Here is a 13,918-nt window from a genome sequence, read left to right on the forward strand (position 1 = left end):
AATAAGGCTTAATCTTGCACACGAAGATGACGAGTTAACCCGGTCAATAGCTCCATCCCACCATTCGTCAAAAAAAGCTTCACCCAACTCAGTCTCCCATTTCTCTCGGTTCCTAACTAGAGGGGTATCATTCATACTCATGAGTGAGTGGTAGGTCATTGGAATCTGACCTCTCTGTCCAGGCTGGAGCTTAAAAAGGTTCTCCCAAGGTTGATCTCTTGGTCTTTCCGGGAATGATGGATAGTGATTTTTAACAAAGTCTCTTATTTGAAAGTATCTAAACATATCATTCCTAGGTAGATCGTGTTTGGTCCGGAGCTTCTCAAAGCTGTTAAATATGTTTTTTTCATAAAGGTCAGAGAGGGTGACAATGCCTTTGTTTTTCCAGCGTATAAAAGCAGAATCTAACATGGCGGGGGGAAATGAGTGGTTGCGAACAATTGGGCAATTTATAGAACTCTCTTTAAGTTTAAAGTGGAACCGCAGTTGTGACCAGATCTTAAGGGTAGCAATAACAATTGGATTCTGAGAGAATTTAGCAGGAGATAGAGGCAATTTAGAGTGAACTATTATTGGAAGAGAGGCAGAACGACAGGAGTTAGCCTCCAATACACACCAGTCAGTTAAAGGGGAGTGAAACCAGTAAGCCATTTTTTGAACATTGGCAGCCCAGTAATAATAAGTAAAGTTAGGTAGGCCTAGACCTCCATCATCACGGTCTCTCTGCAGAACAGAGCTTTTAATCCTGGGTTGTTTACCCGCCCAAATAAATACGGAAATTGTCTGGTTTAGAGATTTAAAAAACTTCTTGGGTAAAAATAATGGAATGCATTGAAAAAGGTAAGAGAACTTTGGAAGTATGGTCATTTTGATAGACTGAATTCTGCCTGTCAGGGATAATGGTAGACTATCCCATCTTAAGAGGTCCTCTTTCACTTGGTCCATTAAAGGTTTAAAGTTAGCTGAGAACAGAGAAGAGAAACGGTCTGTGATCTGTACACCTAAATATTTAAATCCTGGGCGTGAGATATGAAATGGCATTTCTGTTTGGGTGATGCGTCTAGCTCGGTCAGTAATTGGGAAAAATTCTGATTTCTGATAGTTCAATTTATATCCTGAAAAAACGCCAAAATCTTTAAGGATGGAGAGTACATGGGGGACGGCTGCCGCAGGGTCAGAAAGATATAACAACAGGTCGTCAGCGTACAACGAAACTCTATACTCTGAGCCCCCTCGCACCACCCCTCTAAAGAGTTGTGACGTCCTCAACGCAATAGACAGAGGTTCAATGGATATTGCGAACAGGAGAGGGGATAAGGGGCAACCTTGTCTCGTCCCTCTAGTTAGAGGAAAATATTCTGATCGTGTATTATTCGTGTAAACGCTTGCCTCAGGAACAGTGTATAACAGCTGAACCCAGGAAATAAAAGTATCTCCAAACCCAAATTCTCGGAGTGTCGCAAATAGGTAGCTCCATTCCACCCTGTCGAACGCCTTCTCGGCGTCCATAGAAATGGCCGCCTCAGAGACGTCCACAGAGGGCCTGGAGTATATTATATTCATTAGTTTCCTCACATTAGAGAAAGAATATCGTTTCTGTATGAAACCAGTTTGCTCCTCCGAAATAATTTCCGGTAATATTTTTTCCAGTCTGGTTGCAAGCGCTTTTGCTAAGATCTTGCTGTCTACGTTCAACAGAGATATGGGCCTATATGAACCGCATTCAGTCGGGTCTTTACCTTTTTTGTGAATGAGAGAAATAGTTGCCTGTGTAAGGGTAGGAGGAAGGGAGCCATTAGATAAAGATTCATTAAACATATCGAGTAATAGGGGAGTAAGCTTTGCACTAAATTTTTTGTAAAATTCGGAAGGGAAGCCGTCAGGGCCAGGAGACTTGCTACTTTGCATTAATGAAATAGAGGTGGCCAGTTCACTCAGAACAAGAGGCCCATCCAGACTTGCTACCTTGGTTGGCTCGAGTTTGGGGAAATTAAGGTTCGAAAGGAAGGTAGTCATGTCCGCTGTATCGGCTGGAAATTCTGATTTATATAGTGTAGAGTAAAACTCAGTGAATGCCTGATTAATACCAGTTGGAGTAGATTGTAAAATGTTAGAGGAGTTTTTAATCTGTGGGATCAATCTGGCAGCGGCTTGTCGCTTTAATTGATGTGCTAAAAGACGACTAGATTTATCCCCATATTCGTAGTATTTGCCCCTTGAATTTAGCAACATTTTTTCAGCTGTTGATGTAGTTAGCAAGCTGATTTTGTTTTGAAGATCGATTCTTTTTTTGCACAAGTCTGGATCAGGGTTCAACGCTATGAGTTGGTCCAGTTCTGCGATATCTTTGGATAAGTTATCAAATTTAAGCCGTTTTGCTTTATTAGAGGAGATAGAGTACGAAATAATCTGACCCCTGAGAAATGCCTTCAGTGACTCCCATATAAGAGAGGCGGAGGTGTCATCTGATTTATTTGTGGCCACGAATGTGTCAATTGAAGTAGAGATGTAATCACAGAATTTCTTTTCAGCCAAAAGTAGTGAATTGAATCGCCAAAGAGGTCTTTCTCTTTGGCAGGCTGAGAAATTTATATCGAGAAGTACTGCTGCGTGATCCGAAATAACTATAGCCGTGTAGTCACACGACACCACCGCTGGCATAAAGAACTGGTCAATGAAAAAATAATCGATCCTCGTGAAGGTTCTGTGCACATTCGAGAAGAAAGAAAATATCCTACTCTGGGGGTTCCTATTTCTCCACGGATCGACACAACCGTTCTCCTCCATAAAAAGGTTAAAGGCTTTAGCCATAGCACTTTGTTGTTGAGACCTGGGGTTCGATTTATCTAGTGAGGGACAAATTGCTGAGTTTAGGTCTCCTCCAAAAATAAGACGGTGAGTATTCATGTTAGAGAGGGATGATAGGAGGTTATTCGCAAAGTTGGCATCATCCCAATTGGGAGCATAAACATTCACTAAGATCACCGGTACCTGACAAAGTATGCCGGTCAGAATAACATACCTACCGCCTGTATCTACCCTGGTGTCAGTTAATGTAAAATTAAGTCTCTTGTGTATTAGAATGGCTACCCCTCTTGTCCTACTGTCAAAATTTGAGTGAAAATATTGACCCACCCAATTACTACGTAGTCTAGCATGATCTGAAAGTCGGAGATGGGTTTCTTGTAAAAACGCTACATCCGGTTGTAACCTTTTTAATTGTAAAAAGATCTTAGACCTTTTAACTGGTCCATTCAGGCCCTTCACGTTCCACGATACAAATTTTACATTGGAATAACTAGTCATTTGAGTAAGGATAAGTTATTAAGCTCTGAGCGATAGTGTGTATCATCGGCAACCCACATATAGACAAGTATAGCGTCAATAAATCGTATGTGAAATAAGAAAAAATAACAATAGAAAAACCTTCAAGAACATTTGACAACTTAACCCCGTTCCCTAAGTCAGCTTTCCTAAAAGAAAAGGACAGCGGGAAAAAACATCCAAAACGCTTCCAGTCATCGCACTTACTAATCATAACCTATTCTAATCGCATGGCGGGTGGCTCCCACCAAAAGCCAAGTCGCGGTCATAATATTGTGAAATAAGAGAATTGAATAGTAATATTGGTAATAGAAAGAACAAGTCGAAATGAAGATAAAAAAGTAAATTAGAGAATACATTCCCAACCATATTACTCAATAAAAAATAAAAAATAAAATATCGGTAAATTATCAAAAATAATGCAAAGGGATGGTGTCCATTAAGAGGAGAAACACAGACAGTGTCAATCATATCTAATATATACAAAATAGCAACAGTAATAATAAATAAATAAACAAATAAACAAAAACAAAAAACATCACCAAGATAACCATAGAGGGAATAACAATCAAGTCTCAATCCCGCTCATTCCATCCATCCAGCAGATGTTCCTTACAACTATCCAGTCATACCATCTATGAGAGAAAAGAAGGGAAGAGTAGGATGTATAGGAAAGGGGGGAAAAGATTTTTTTTTTTTTTTTTTTTTCCCTCTAACGATTCTAGTTGAAAAAAGAGATTTTTTTTTTTTTTTTTTTTTTTTTTCATAATAAAAATAATAATAAAAAAATAATAAGAAAAAAAAAAAAAAAAAGTTTTTTTTTTTTTTTTTTTTTTTTTTGCATATACAGTTTTATATATATATTCCTTTAGTCCAATTCCCCCATGTGGACGCAATATAGAAACAATGAATTTAACAAATTTAGCGTAACATAGTCTAACAATGTTAGACACCTAGACCTTCAATTAGCATGTGTCCATCATTTCCCTTGCACTTCGCAAAGTATCCACTAGACGGAGACAGAAAACATGAAATGTAAAATGCTGAGAACTACAGCAATGAACTACAAAGACCAGAGGCCCAAGTAGTAATATTATTCCCATTGTACTTCGCAATGCATCCACTAGAGGGAGTCAGAGAACACAACTTGGTGAGAACTACAGTAAAGAACTACAAACCCCAGGGGTTCAAGCAATTGTATAAGCAGGAGTTAGTGGGGGCGGCACGGAGCAGCAGCGCACCAACGAAACGAGAGAAGAAGAAAAAAAAAAAAAAAAACACAAAAACACCACACACAGAGAGAGAAAAAGAAAAGAAAGGGGGCATCTTGTCACATGTGTTAAGGGGGAGATTGTCCACAGGTTTAGTTTGCACGTTAACGTATCATAACGCTCACCCAGAAGTCCAAAATGTAAAAAAGAAAAAAGCTGCTACTGAGCATTCCATCACTCAAGTTGCATGTATGATCCGATGCCTCCCAAACATTTCACAGTCATTGTTCATGAATCGCGTGATAGTCTCGTGTATGTACAGGTGAAAGAAGAGGCCAAACATATAAATAATAATAGTAATTAAATCCAATATCTAATTAAAGAGCCCTGCTTATCGTTACATTGCCGCTCCTCCCCTCCCCCCCTCCCTCCCTCCTCGGAAAGAAAAAAGGAGACAAAAACATATATAAAAGAAAAGAGAACCTAGAAATGAGAACATCATTCAGTCTAAGATGATAGAATAACTTCAAAGCTATTAATACTAATAATGTCAAACGGGATAAGAGTAGAATCAAAAGCAAAACAAAGTATACTAGTCCACTGTTCTCTCAAGTGTCCACAGGTTTGTTTGAAAGAATATCGCCATGTTTCCCCATCCATTAGTCCCATCCCCTAGTTCCATATCTAAAATAAAGTAAATGAACCGAGTCTGAACTGATCACGTTCCTATAAAGAAACCTAAAAGGGTAGCAGTTAGCTGGGAATGTATGCATGTGTAGATTGCACTCAAAGTGCGGCGCTTACCCCATATCCAAGACAAAAATATTATTCAGCATCGTCGTCGTCACCTCGGTCCTCGGAACCGTTTTTGTCGGGTTCAACAGGGCCGTTACCTCCATCGTCGGCTGTGTGGACCCCATCATCATCCTCCAATTCTGCAGGATCTCTAGTCGAACCGCTAGCGCTCTCAGGTCGGCTCGTGATGACCGCGTTGACTCCCTCGTCCAGGTCGCTGTCTCCGTCGTCCTTGTCGGGTCTAGTGGCACCATCCTCCCCCTCCGGTTCGGTGGCACCTCCGTTCTCCGGCGCGGCGGCGGCGACATCTCCATCCCCAGGTGTGGCGGCGGCGGTGTAGCCCTCTCGGTCTGGGAGTCGAGCAATGTGCTGGTCATAAAACTTTTGCGCGTCTGCGGCGGTTTTAAAGATGTGGGTCTTGTTTTTGAATTCGACTTTCAAAACAGCTGGAAAAACGAGGCGAAAACGGACAGATTTTTTGTACATTAGGGATTTTGTCCTCGAGAATGAGGCTCTGAGCTTTGCAGTGGCAGGAGCGTAGTCTGGGAACAGTAGGACCTTACGACCACGCCATTTGTGCTGGTTACGGTCCGCTTTCAAAGCGCGAGCCTTGTCCTGATAGTAGTGAAAGCGCACAATCATTACCCTAGGTCTTACATTGGGTCCCGAACGTTCCTTTCCAAGTCTGTGAGCTCTGTCCAAGATAGGAGGAGAGGCATAAACGTCTGGTCCGAGCACCTCAGCGAAAAACTTAGACATGAATTGAACACAATCGTTCTTCTCATCGGCGCTCTTTTCTGGGACGTTTGTGACTCGCAGGTTGCAGCGACGAGAACGATTGGAAGCGTCCTCCATCTGTTCGGTCAGGGTAGCGTTCTGAATTGCGAGCTGTTCACAAAGAGTCTCAAGAACGGTGACTCGTTCAGAGTAGTCAGTCAGGCCCTCTTCTAAGTCGGTTATGCGTTGGCCGTGGTCCTCAATGGTTGTCTTCACCTCCCCCAACGTTTTCTTTAATGGAGAAAGTGCTTTCTCGATTACCCTTTCGGCTATTTCCTCCATCGATGCAGTTAGAATCAAGCGAAGGGTTTCCAAGTCAGGGGGGAGGCCAGAGCCAGTATTGCTAGCACTAGCTCCTGGTGTGCTAGCTGGGCTAACCATGCTCTCTGCCGCTCTGCCGTCAGTGTTTGTCCGTTGTCGAGTGACATAAGCTCGCATGTTGCCTTGTTGAGAGTTTTTGCCGCCCCGTTGAGCCATGGTGCACAAATAGCAGCTTTAACTATCACCTTCCGAATAAATTTCTTCACAATATATGGTTTTAGTCCAGTTTAACTAACTAGTTTGTGGAGAGCCACTCTGTTGCGCGTCCACTCTCTCTTACATCCTACCCGGAAGTCGATATTGGGTGATTTTAATCTCTCCAGTCTGACTGGACTTTTACCATTGTCCTATCAGCCTCGTCTGTACCTATTGATAGGACAATGGTAAAAGTTCAGTCAGACGGTCAGACCGCAGAGATTGAAATCACCCAATATCACCTTTGCCACGTCAGTCACAATCTGAAAGCAGTAACAGATAATGCCAACATTCAGGAACTGTCCTTACGGCACTTTTATTCATAAGTTGGCATCGTACAATGTGAAAGCAGCCTGTGCTATTATATTGTGTATAGTGCTGGCAGCTTATTTGACATCAACTGAGGGTGAAATACAGACAAAGAACAGACTGGTCTTAGATATTGTTCAGGGCAGCTAGTAGGGTCTTACATTGCCCCCTACATTGCCTACAAGTTATACTGGATGTATTTTGTGAAGATTCTGTATTTGACTGTAATGTTTCAGTACCATTCCAGTATTATTTATGAAAACACGCACACCATCTGCTTTCGTCTTACTGGAGTTAGAATTGTGATTCGATGTCATAGGCTGAGTTGTGGTCTGGTCGATCTCCGTGAGATGGGTTTCCGAAGACAAATCAGGCAGGATTGTTGGTAGTCAGAGAGATTACTGCACACACAGCCACGAAGTCCATCTCAGAACTTCATCACGTTCCACATATTCTGGACGTCACCAGGTATAATGGATGGAAGCGCCGGCACTCAATTTCTCACCACGTTTCCTTGTTTTGATTAATGTGTCAGTTTTAGAGCACGCAGGTAGCACCAGTGATGTAAATCCACCCTGAAGGAGAGGGGTACTTATAGGCCTGAGGATGATAAATGTATCACAAGTGTTGTGGTGATCCTAAACGGCGGCCCACAAAGCCCAGTGGCCTGCATTGTGTAGTGTAGTCCAGGGGTTTTCAAAGTGGGTGACGGGGCACCCTGGGGTGCCGTGACGGAAGTCCAGTGGTGCCGCGAGATAATTTGATAATATTTGGAATTTATTTGGACACTTGAAAAAATATTTAGTATCATTTTAAACTTGAAGTATAAAGTTATTTTCAGTCAGTTCTAACCAAAATGGCTATTATCTCAATGTTTTCCACACTACATAATCACTAAAATATCGTCACTGTCGGGCAGAAACCTCGTATCTCCAAGTTTCAAATGTGTACGTCTTTTGGTAAAGCAAAGCCCTGCTTCATCATACAAGACTGTCGCACAAAACTAGTGAAAACAGCCGATCTACAAGCACACAAAGCCTCGCGATGCGAGGCGTTGTGTGCTTGTAGATCTGCTGTTTTCACTAGTTTAGTAGATTTTATAGATGATAAATACAAAACGAACGGTTTTGGACATACAATGTTTCCACCCGACAAAGACGATATGCTATAAATATAAGGTGCTGGGAGTGAAAATGATAATATGGGGTGCCTCGGATTAAAAAAATATTCATGGGGTGCCCTGAGACAAAAAGGTTTGGGAACCCCTGGTGTAGTCCATTAAAGAGGTAATTAAAACCTCTTGTACTAACCATTTAACTAACCCCAAGTAGTTTGTTGACCGGGGTCCTGCAGGGATCTACACTTGGTTCCCTCCTTTTCTTCCCTCTACAGCCAAAAGTAGCGCATCCATATTTTTGGCAAATGTTCGCCCATTTACAGCAAATGTTCGCCTATAATAAGGTGACCGAGTGTTTAAGTTTTAAATACATTTATTATAAAACCAAAAACAGAAGAAAAACCACACCTAGTGTAAAGTGAGCGCTGCTATTCATGAGCTAATTTCATTAAGCGTCCCACGAAGCTTGGCCAACGTGACCCTGGGTGTACAACAAACTTTAAGCGCTTTGTGCCAAGTAAGTAAGTAAGTAAGTAAATTGTATTTATAGAGCACATTTCACAGACATCGTAGTCACAAAGTGCTTCACAACAATAAAAGCAAAACATGTCAATGCGGTAATATTAACAATATATAATATATATATTAACAATATATATTAACAAGGGATACAAATTATAAGAATAAGGCAAGGAAATGAAAAACAGTGCGAACACAGGTAAAACAAGAAATCAATACAGCACTAAGTTGCAAAGGCCTGTCTGAACAGGTGAGTCTTTAAAAGTTTTTTAAAAAGGTCCACAGAGGTCACAGATTTCAGGTGATAGGGGAGGTCATTAGCCTGGGGGCAAAACTGGCAAAGGCTCGATCACCTTTCGTTTTTAGCTTTGTGGGTGGAACGACCAGCAGGGCTTGGGATGAGGATCTTAGGGACCTATTTGGGACATATGGTTGGAGTAATTCAGAGATATATGGGGGTGCTTGGCCATGGAGGGTTCTGTGTGTGATGACAAGAATTTTGAAATGAATCCTATAGTTTACTGGGAGCCAATGTAAGGAAGACAGTATGGGTGTGATGTGACATGATCTCCTGGTTCTGGTCAGCAATCTGGCAGCAGCATTCTGAACCAGTTGTAGGCGGTCTAAAGAGGATTTGGAGAGACAGGTGAAAAGTGAATTACAGTAGTCGAGACGTGATGATATGAAAGCATGGATGATCATTTCTAATTCCGGGTGTGAGACAACTGATCTGAGTTTGGCGATATTGCGAAGGTGATAGAAACATGCACTGGAAACAGACTTAACTTGCTTGTCCAGGAGCATGGCTTGGTCTAGGATAATTCCTAGGTTTCTAGGGTTGGAGCAGATATTGGACTTTAGTGGCCCAAGGTGATTGGCAACATCTGCAGCGACTTTATCTGAGCCAATAATTAAAACTTGGGTTTTTTCTGCATTTAATTGTAAAAAATTGTTGGCCATCCAGTTTTTGATGGCTGATAGGCATTCATGGAGTGTGTTGATGACGCTTTGTGCCAAGATGTAGGCCAGATGTAGGCCCACGATTTGTGTCCCAGACAAAGCCAGATGTTGGAGCTTAGCTTCTTCCAGGAGCACCGCTCAAAAATGTAAGAACAAACACACTACCAGGCGGTGTGTGTGTGTGTGTGTGTGTGTGTGTGTGTGTGTGTGTGTGTGTGTGTGTGTGTGTGTGTGTGTGTGTGTGTGTGTGTGTGTGGTTGTGTGCGTGTGCGTGTGCGTACGTGAGCACGTGCATGTGTGTGTAGTTGAGAGTCGATCCTGATACATCCTGATAAACATGTTTTACGCCATGGTTTTCTTTTATGATGTGCATTTCACTGCCTGCCTTGCTGTGTTTTCACTTGTTTTATTGATGCTATTTATTTGCGACCCGTTGTGGTTTAGTTTGCCACCCACAACCACGAGAAGTTGATGTTTACGCTGTTTCAGCTAAACTATGTGTACCAATAACACATTCATTCAAACATTGCATGTACTGTATCATTCTGTGCTATTGAGATGATATCCAGATTCCAAAGCGTCCTCCCAAAAACAGGCAGCATCTGTCTGTCTGTCCTGCCGTTCTCTGGTGGTGTTTGTGTGTCTAAGCCAAGTCTAGCCCACCCTGGGCGCGACTTGTGCTGTGCGTTGCTGAAACGGAAGTGCTCGAATTTGGCGGAAGTGCTGGGTTTAAGGGAAGTTACGTTGTGCGGTGCAGGTCTGTTTACATCCCACAGCGAAACAAACCTAAATTGATTGTAGCTCTTAACTCGCTCTTAATAGGTGTAACTTTGTCAGAATCCATGTTTTTGTTTGGATATTGTTGATTGCGAGCGCAACCAAAGGAGCAGGAGAAGTAGAACCGATTTTTGTGAAAAAGACAACAACAAAGATGAGTTAGCCTGGCTACGCGAGGTTAAGTCTGGCTAGACTTAACCATGACAACAGATCCCATAGCCCAAACTCAGAATCACAAGACACTAATATAAAGCTTACATTTTGGGGAAAAACAGGCTTCCTCACTGTCTGCATAATGCGTTATGCAGACAGTGCCCTTGTACAGATCAATTGTTTCACCCACTTAGGAAAACAATGCAGAACAGACAGACTGACTGATGGACTGACTGACAGACAGACAGACAGACAGACAGACAGACAGACAGACAGACAGACATATAATAAAATATAATATGATTGTCATATGTATTCTTTATAAAAAAAAAGTTTTCAAAGAGTGATAACACATGCACTTGAGTTTAGTTTAGTTTTTTTTTTTAGTTTTTTTAGTTGAGATTTGGACTACATATCGTCGCTGTCAGATGGAAACCTTGTCCAAAACAGTTACTTTTCAGCAGATGTAAAAAAGGACCAGTGTTCCAATGGATCCAGTGTTATTTATTTAATTGTTAATACCTTTCATAAAACCCACAGACACACTTGACTACTTTCAGTAAAAAACTGCTTGTAGATCGTCTATTTTTGCTACTTTTGTGTGACACTGTAGTATGAGGAAGTAGGGCATTAATTTATGAAAAAACGAAACCTTTAATGTGGAGATACACCGACAATATCTACTGCTTAATAGTTCATCTTGCTTGGTGTGGACTGCCCTTTTAGAACCACCACTTTCCCTCCTCTTTCTTTCTCCCTCTTTCTTTGATGCCTCTGTCTTTGCCCAGTTGCCATGGCACCTCAACCTCTTCCATCTGTTTGTGTTTGTGTTTAAAGGCTCCGTCGCCAGAACCTGAGCTGAACCAGGAACCTGTGGCAGCAGCGGAACCAGAATCGCAAGATGAAGTCTTCGGTAAGAAAACCCAGAGGGGTTCCAGTTCTGAACCACACACTCTTTATTCGGTTTAGAAAGTGTTTACGTCTCAGGAATTGCATACCGTATGTAAGAAATAATTACCATTAAAATGGTACAAATAATACATAAATCCCATTATACAGTATGTACAGTAGCTTCAGCACCTCATTGGAAATCAACACTGCCTTTGTAGTACAGCAACTCGACAGATGAGGGCAGAATTTATTGAACAAGGAAAAGACTGACTCCCAATGACTCAGAGCACATGAGGTTGATAAACAAGTACATGTTGTGTATGTCAAATAAAGATTATTTTAAAACCAATGGGGGAAACTAGGCAAGATTGGGCATAATAGGAAGTTGATCCAATATAGAAATTCATGAGGTGTGTACTTGCACATTCATGGCTCTTTTCAACTACAAGAACTGAGCGAGATCCAATATAGAAATTCATGAGGTGGGTTACACTTGCACATTCATGGATTCAAGAACTAAGTGAACCGTGCCGTGCCATATAAAGTGTTTTACAGGTTCTGGGTTTGATTCTCATACGCTACGGCTTTTACTCAGATAATGCTCTCAGAACTTCATTTGAGCCCTTGCTCAGAAGGTGTAACTATACTAACCATGAGTTCCGTGAACCCAGAATTTGTCATTCTGGGTTGTCTTGGTTCTAGTTGTTGAATTGAATAAACATAAACATAAAAGCTTTTTTTTTTTACCTACATTTTTTGTCAGGGAGGGGGAGGCAGTATAGAGCGGGAATCGAACCCAGGACCTTCTAACTTTGAGGCGACTGACGGCGCTACCGACACTGTGTGCACCCTCATAGAAGTATCATTGAACTTCACAGGTTCTGGAAGGTTTCAGTTTAGCAAAACCTTCAGCAAGAAGGGGAATTCAAATCAACAGCTTTTTTCTTTCCATTTCCTGTGATCATATTGCATGGTCTCATCCTTCACCAGCAGTGGTGTAAAGTAACTAAGTACATTTACTTAAGTACTGTACTTAAGTAAAAATTTGAGGTATTTGTACTTGAGTATTTCCAATTTCCAATACTTTTACTTCTACTCCACTACATCTCAGATCCAAATATTGTACCTTTACTCCGCTACATTTATTTGACAACTTCAGTTATAAGTTACCTTGCAGATATAAATGTATTATATTATAAAACATACATTAACCACTTTAGCCCTGTTTTATACCTTGGCTAATAGCCGATCTACAAGCTCGACGTGACGCGTTGTCAGCTTGTAGAGCTTGTAGATAGCTATTTTCAAACATTTTGTACTTTTACTTTTGGTACTTTAAGTACATTTTGATGCCAACACTTTCATAATTTTACTCAAGTACAGTTTGAATTCCGGACTTCTACTTGTAAGGCTGGGCTCAGACCAAAATGCCTACGAGAGTGGAATCCGCGTTCCGCCAATGCATTTCAATGAGAAGGCGGCGGTTTCATGTCAGTGGAGGATATCTGCGCTCCGCGCAGACCTTGCGTTTATGCTGGAGCAAAGAAATTCTCCACGCAGATTCTGGTTTCCCCCCCTGTCCAATCGGGTGAGTCGAAGGCGTAACATTCTGAGAATCAGGAAGGGACTGGGAGATGTTTTGTTTTGATCAAGAGTCTCGTGCACCCAAACTCTTCTCTTTTTAGCTTGTTGCATCTCCCCTTCCAATAAAGCAAGGGCGAGTACCCTTCGCCTGTCCATTATAGAGTTGACACGTAAAATATGATGAGGATCGCTACGCTAGTGTAACAGGCTACAGGGAGGGAGGGCGGTGCGGGAAGTGAGTGACAGGGGCGTCACTGGCTTTGGGACGGAATATGCTCTCTGCGTTTTTTGCCAGCTGCGCACCAGAAGAGTTTATCCACTGCCGACCATATTTTGGTCTGAGGGCAGCCTAACAGAGTATTTCTACATTGCAGTGATACTTTTACTTAAGTAATACATGTGAGTACTTTTCCCACCAGTGATCACCAGGGAATAGGGTAAATTGTCTCCGGGCCTTTTCTCACCTCTTGTCAGCACTGATTAGAAAAGCTGAAATTGGCACCTCCCAGGGCAGAGTGAATTAATATCTGGATTTGACCCTCCGGAACAAAGCAACTGTTTCACCATAATTAAAAGAATAACACTTGGTTGAGTGCTCACATAGGTGATAACAATGTTCTGTTCTGTGGCGGTCGCTAGAGGTGTGTTAAGTGCTAAAATAATTGTCCCCCAGCCTGATGAAAACACCAGGTGAAAATGAAAGCGAAATGAAAAACAAAAGTAGGGAAAATTGGAGCTCTAAAGCAGAGGGGTCTTCAACGTTTTCAGGCCAAGGACCCCTTAGTTGAGAGAGAGATGAAGCAGGGACCCCCTCTATATTGTATACATGTGATGGAGATTTTCATCGATTTCATAGATCTATTCATAGACTTGTTTGACAGCACTGTCATCTGTCTATGTTGAATTTCTTTCTTTTATTTCTCGGACTTAAATCGTCGATACTTAGTAAACTTTCACTCTGTACTTGGTCTGTACCTGGTCTGCT

General features: G+C 41.8%; 1 protein-coding gene across 1 annotated transcript in view; it reads left to right on the forward strand.

Moving 5' to 3' along the window:
* LOC308306832 (myelin basic protein-like) overlaps nucleotides 1-13,918 on the forward strand; it is a 90,632-nt gene that overhangs the window by 48,817 nt on the left and 27,897 nt on the right. Inside the window, exon 3 of the mRNA XM_080751881.1 lies at nucleotides 11,296-11,371. Coding sequence (XP_080608007.1) covers nucleotides 11,296-11,371 — 76 coding nt within the window. The remainder of the gene's footprint in view (nucleotides 1-11,295; nucleotides 11,372-13,918) is intronic.

Source organism: Nannobrachium achirus (assembly GCF_963921795.1).
Source record: "Nannobrachium achirus genome assembly, chromosome: 2".
NCBI classification, from domain to species: domain Eukaryota; kingdom Metazoa; phylum Chordata; class Actinopteri; order Myctophiformes; family Myctophidae; genus Nannobrachium; species Nannobrachium achirus.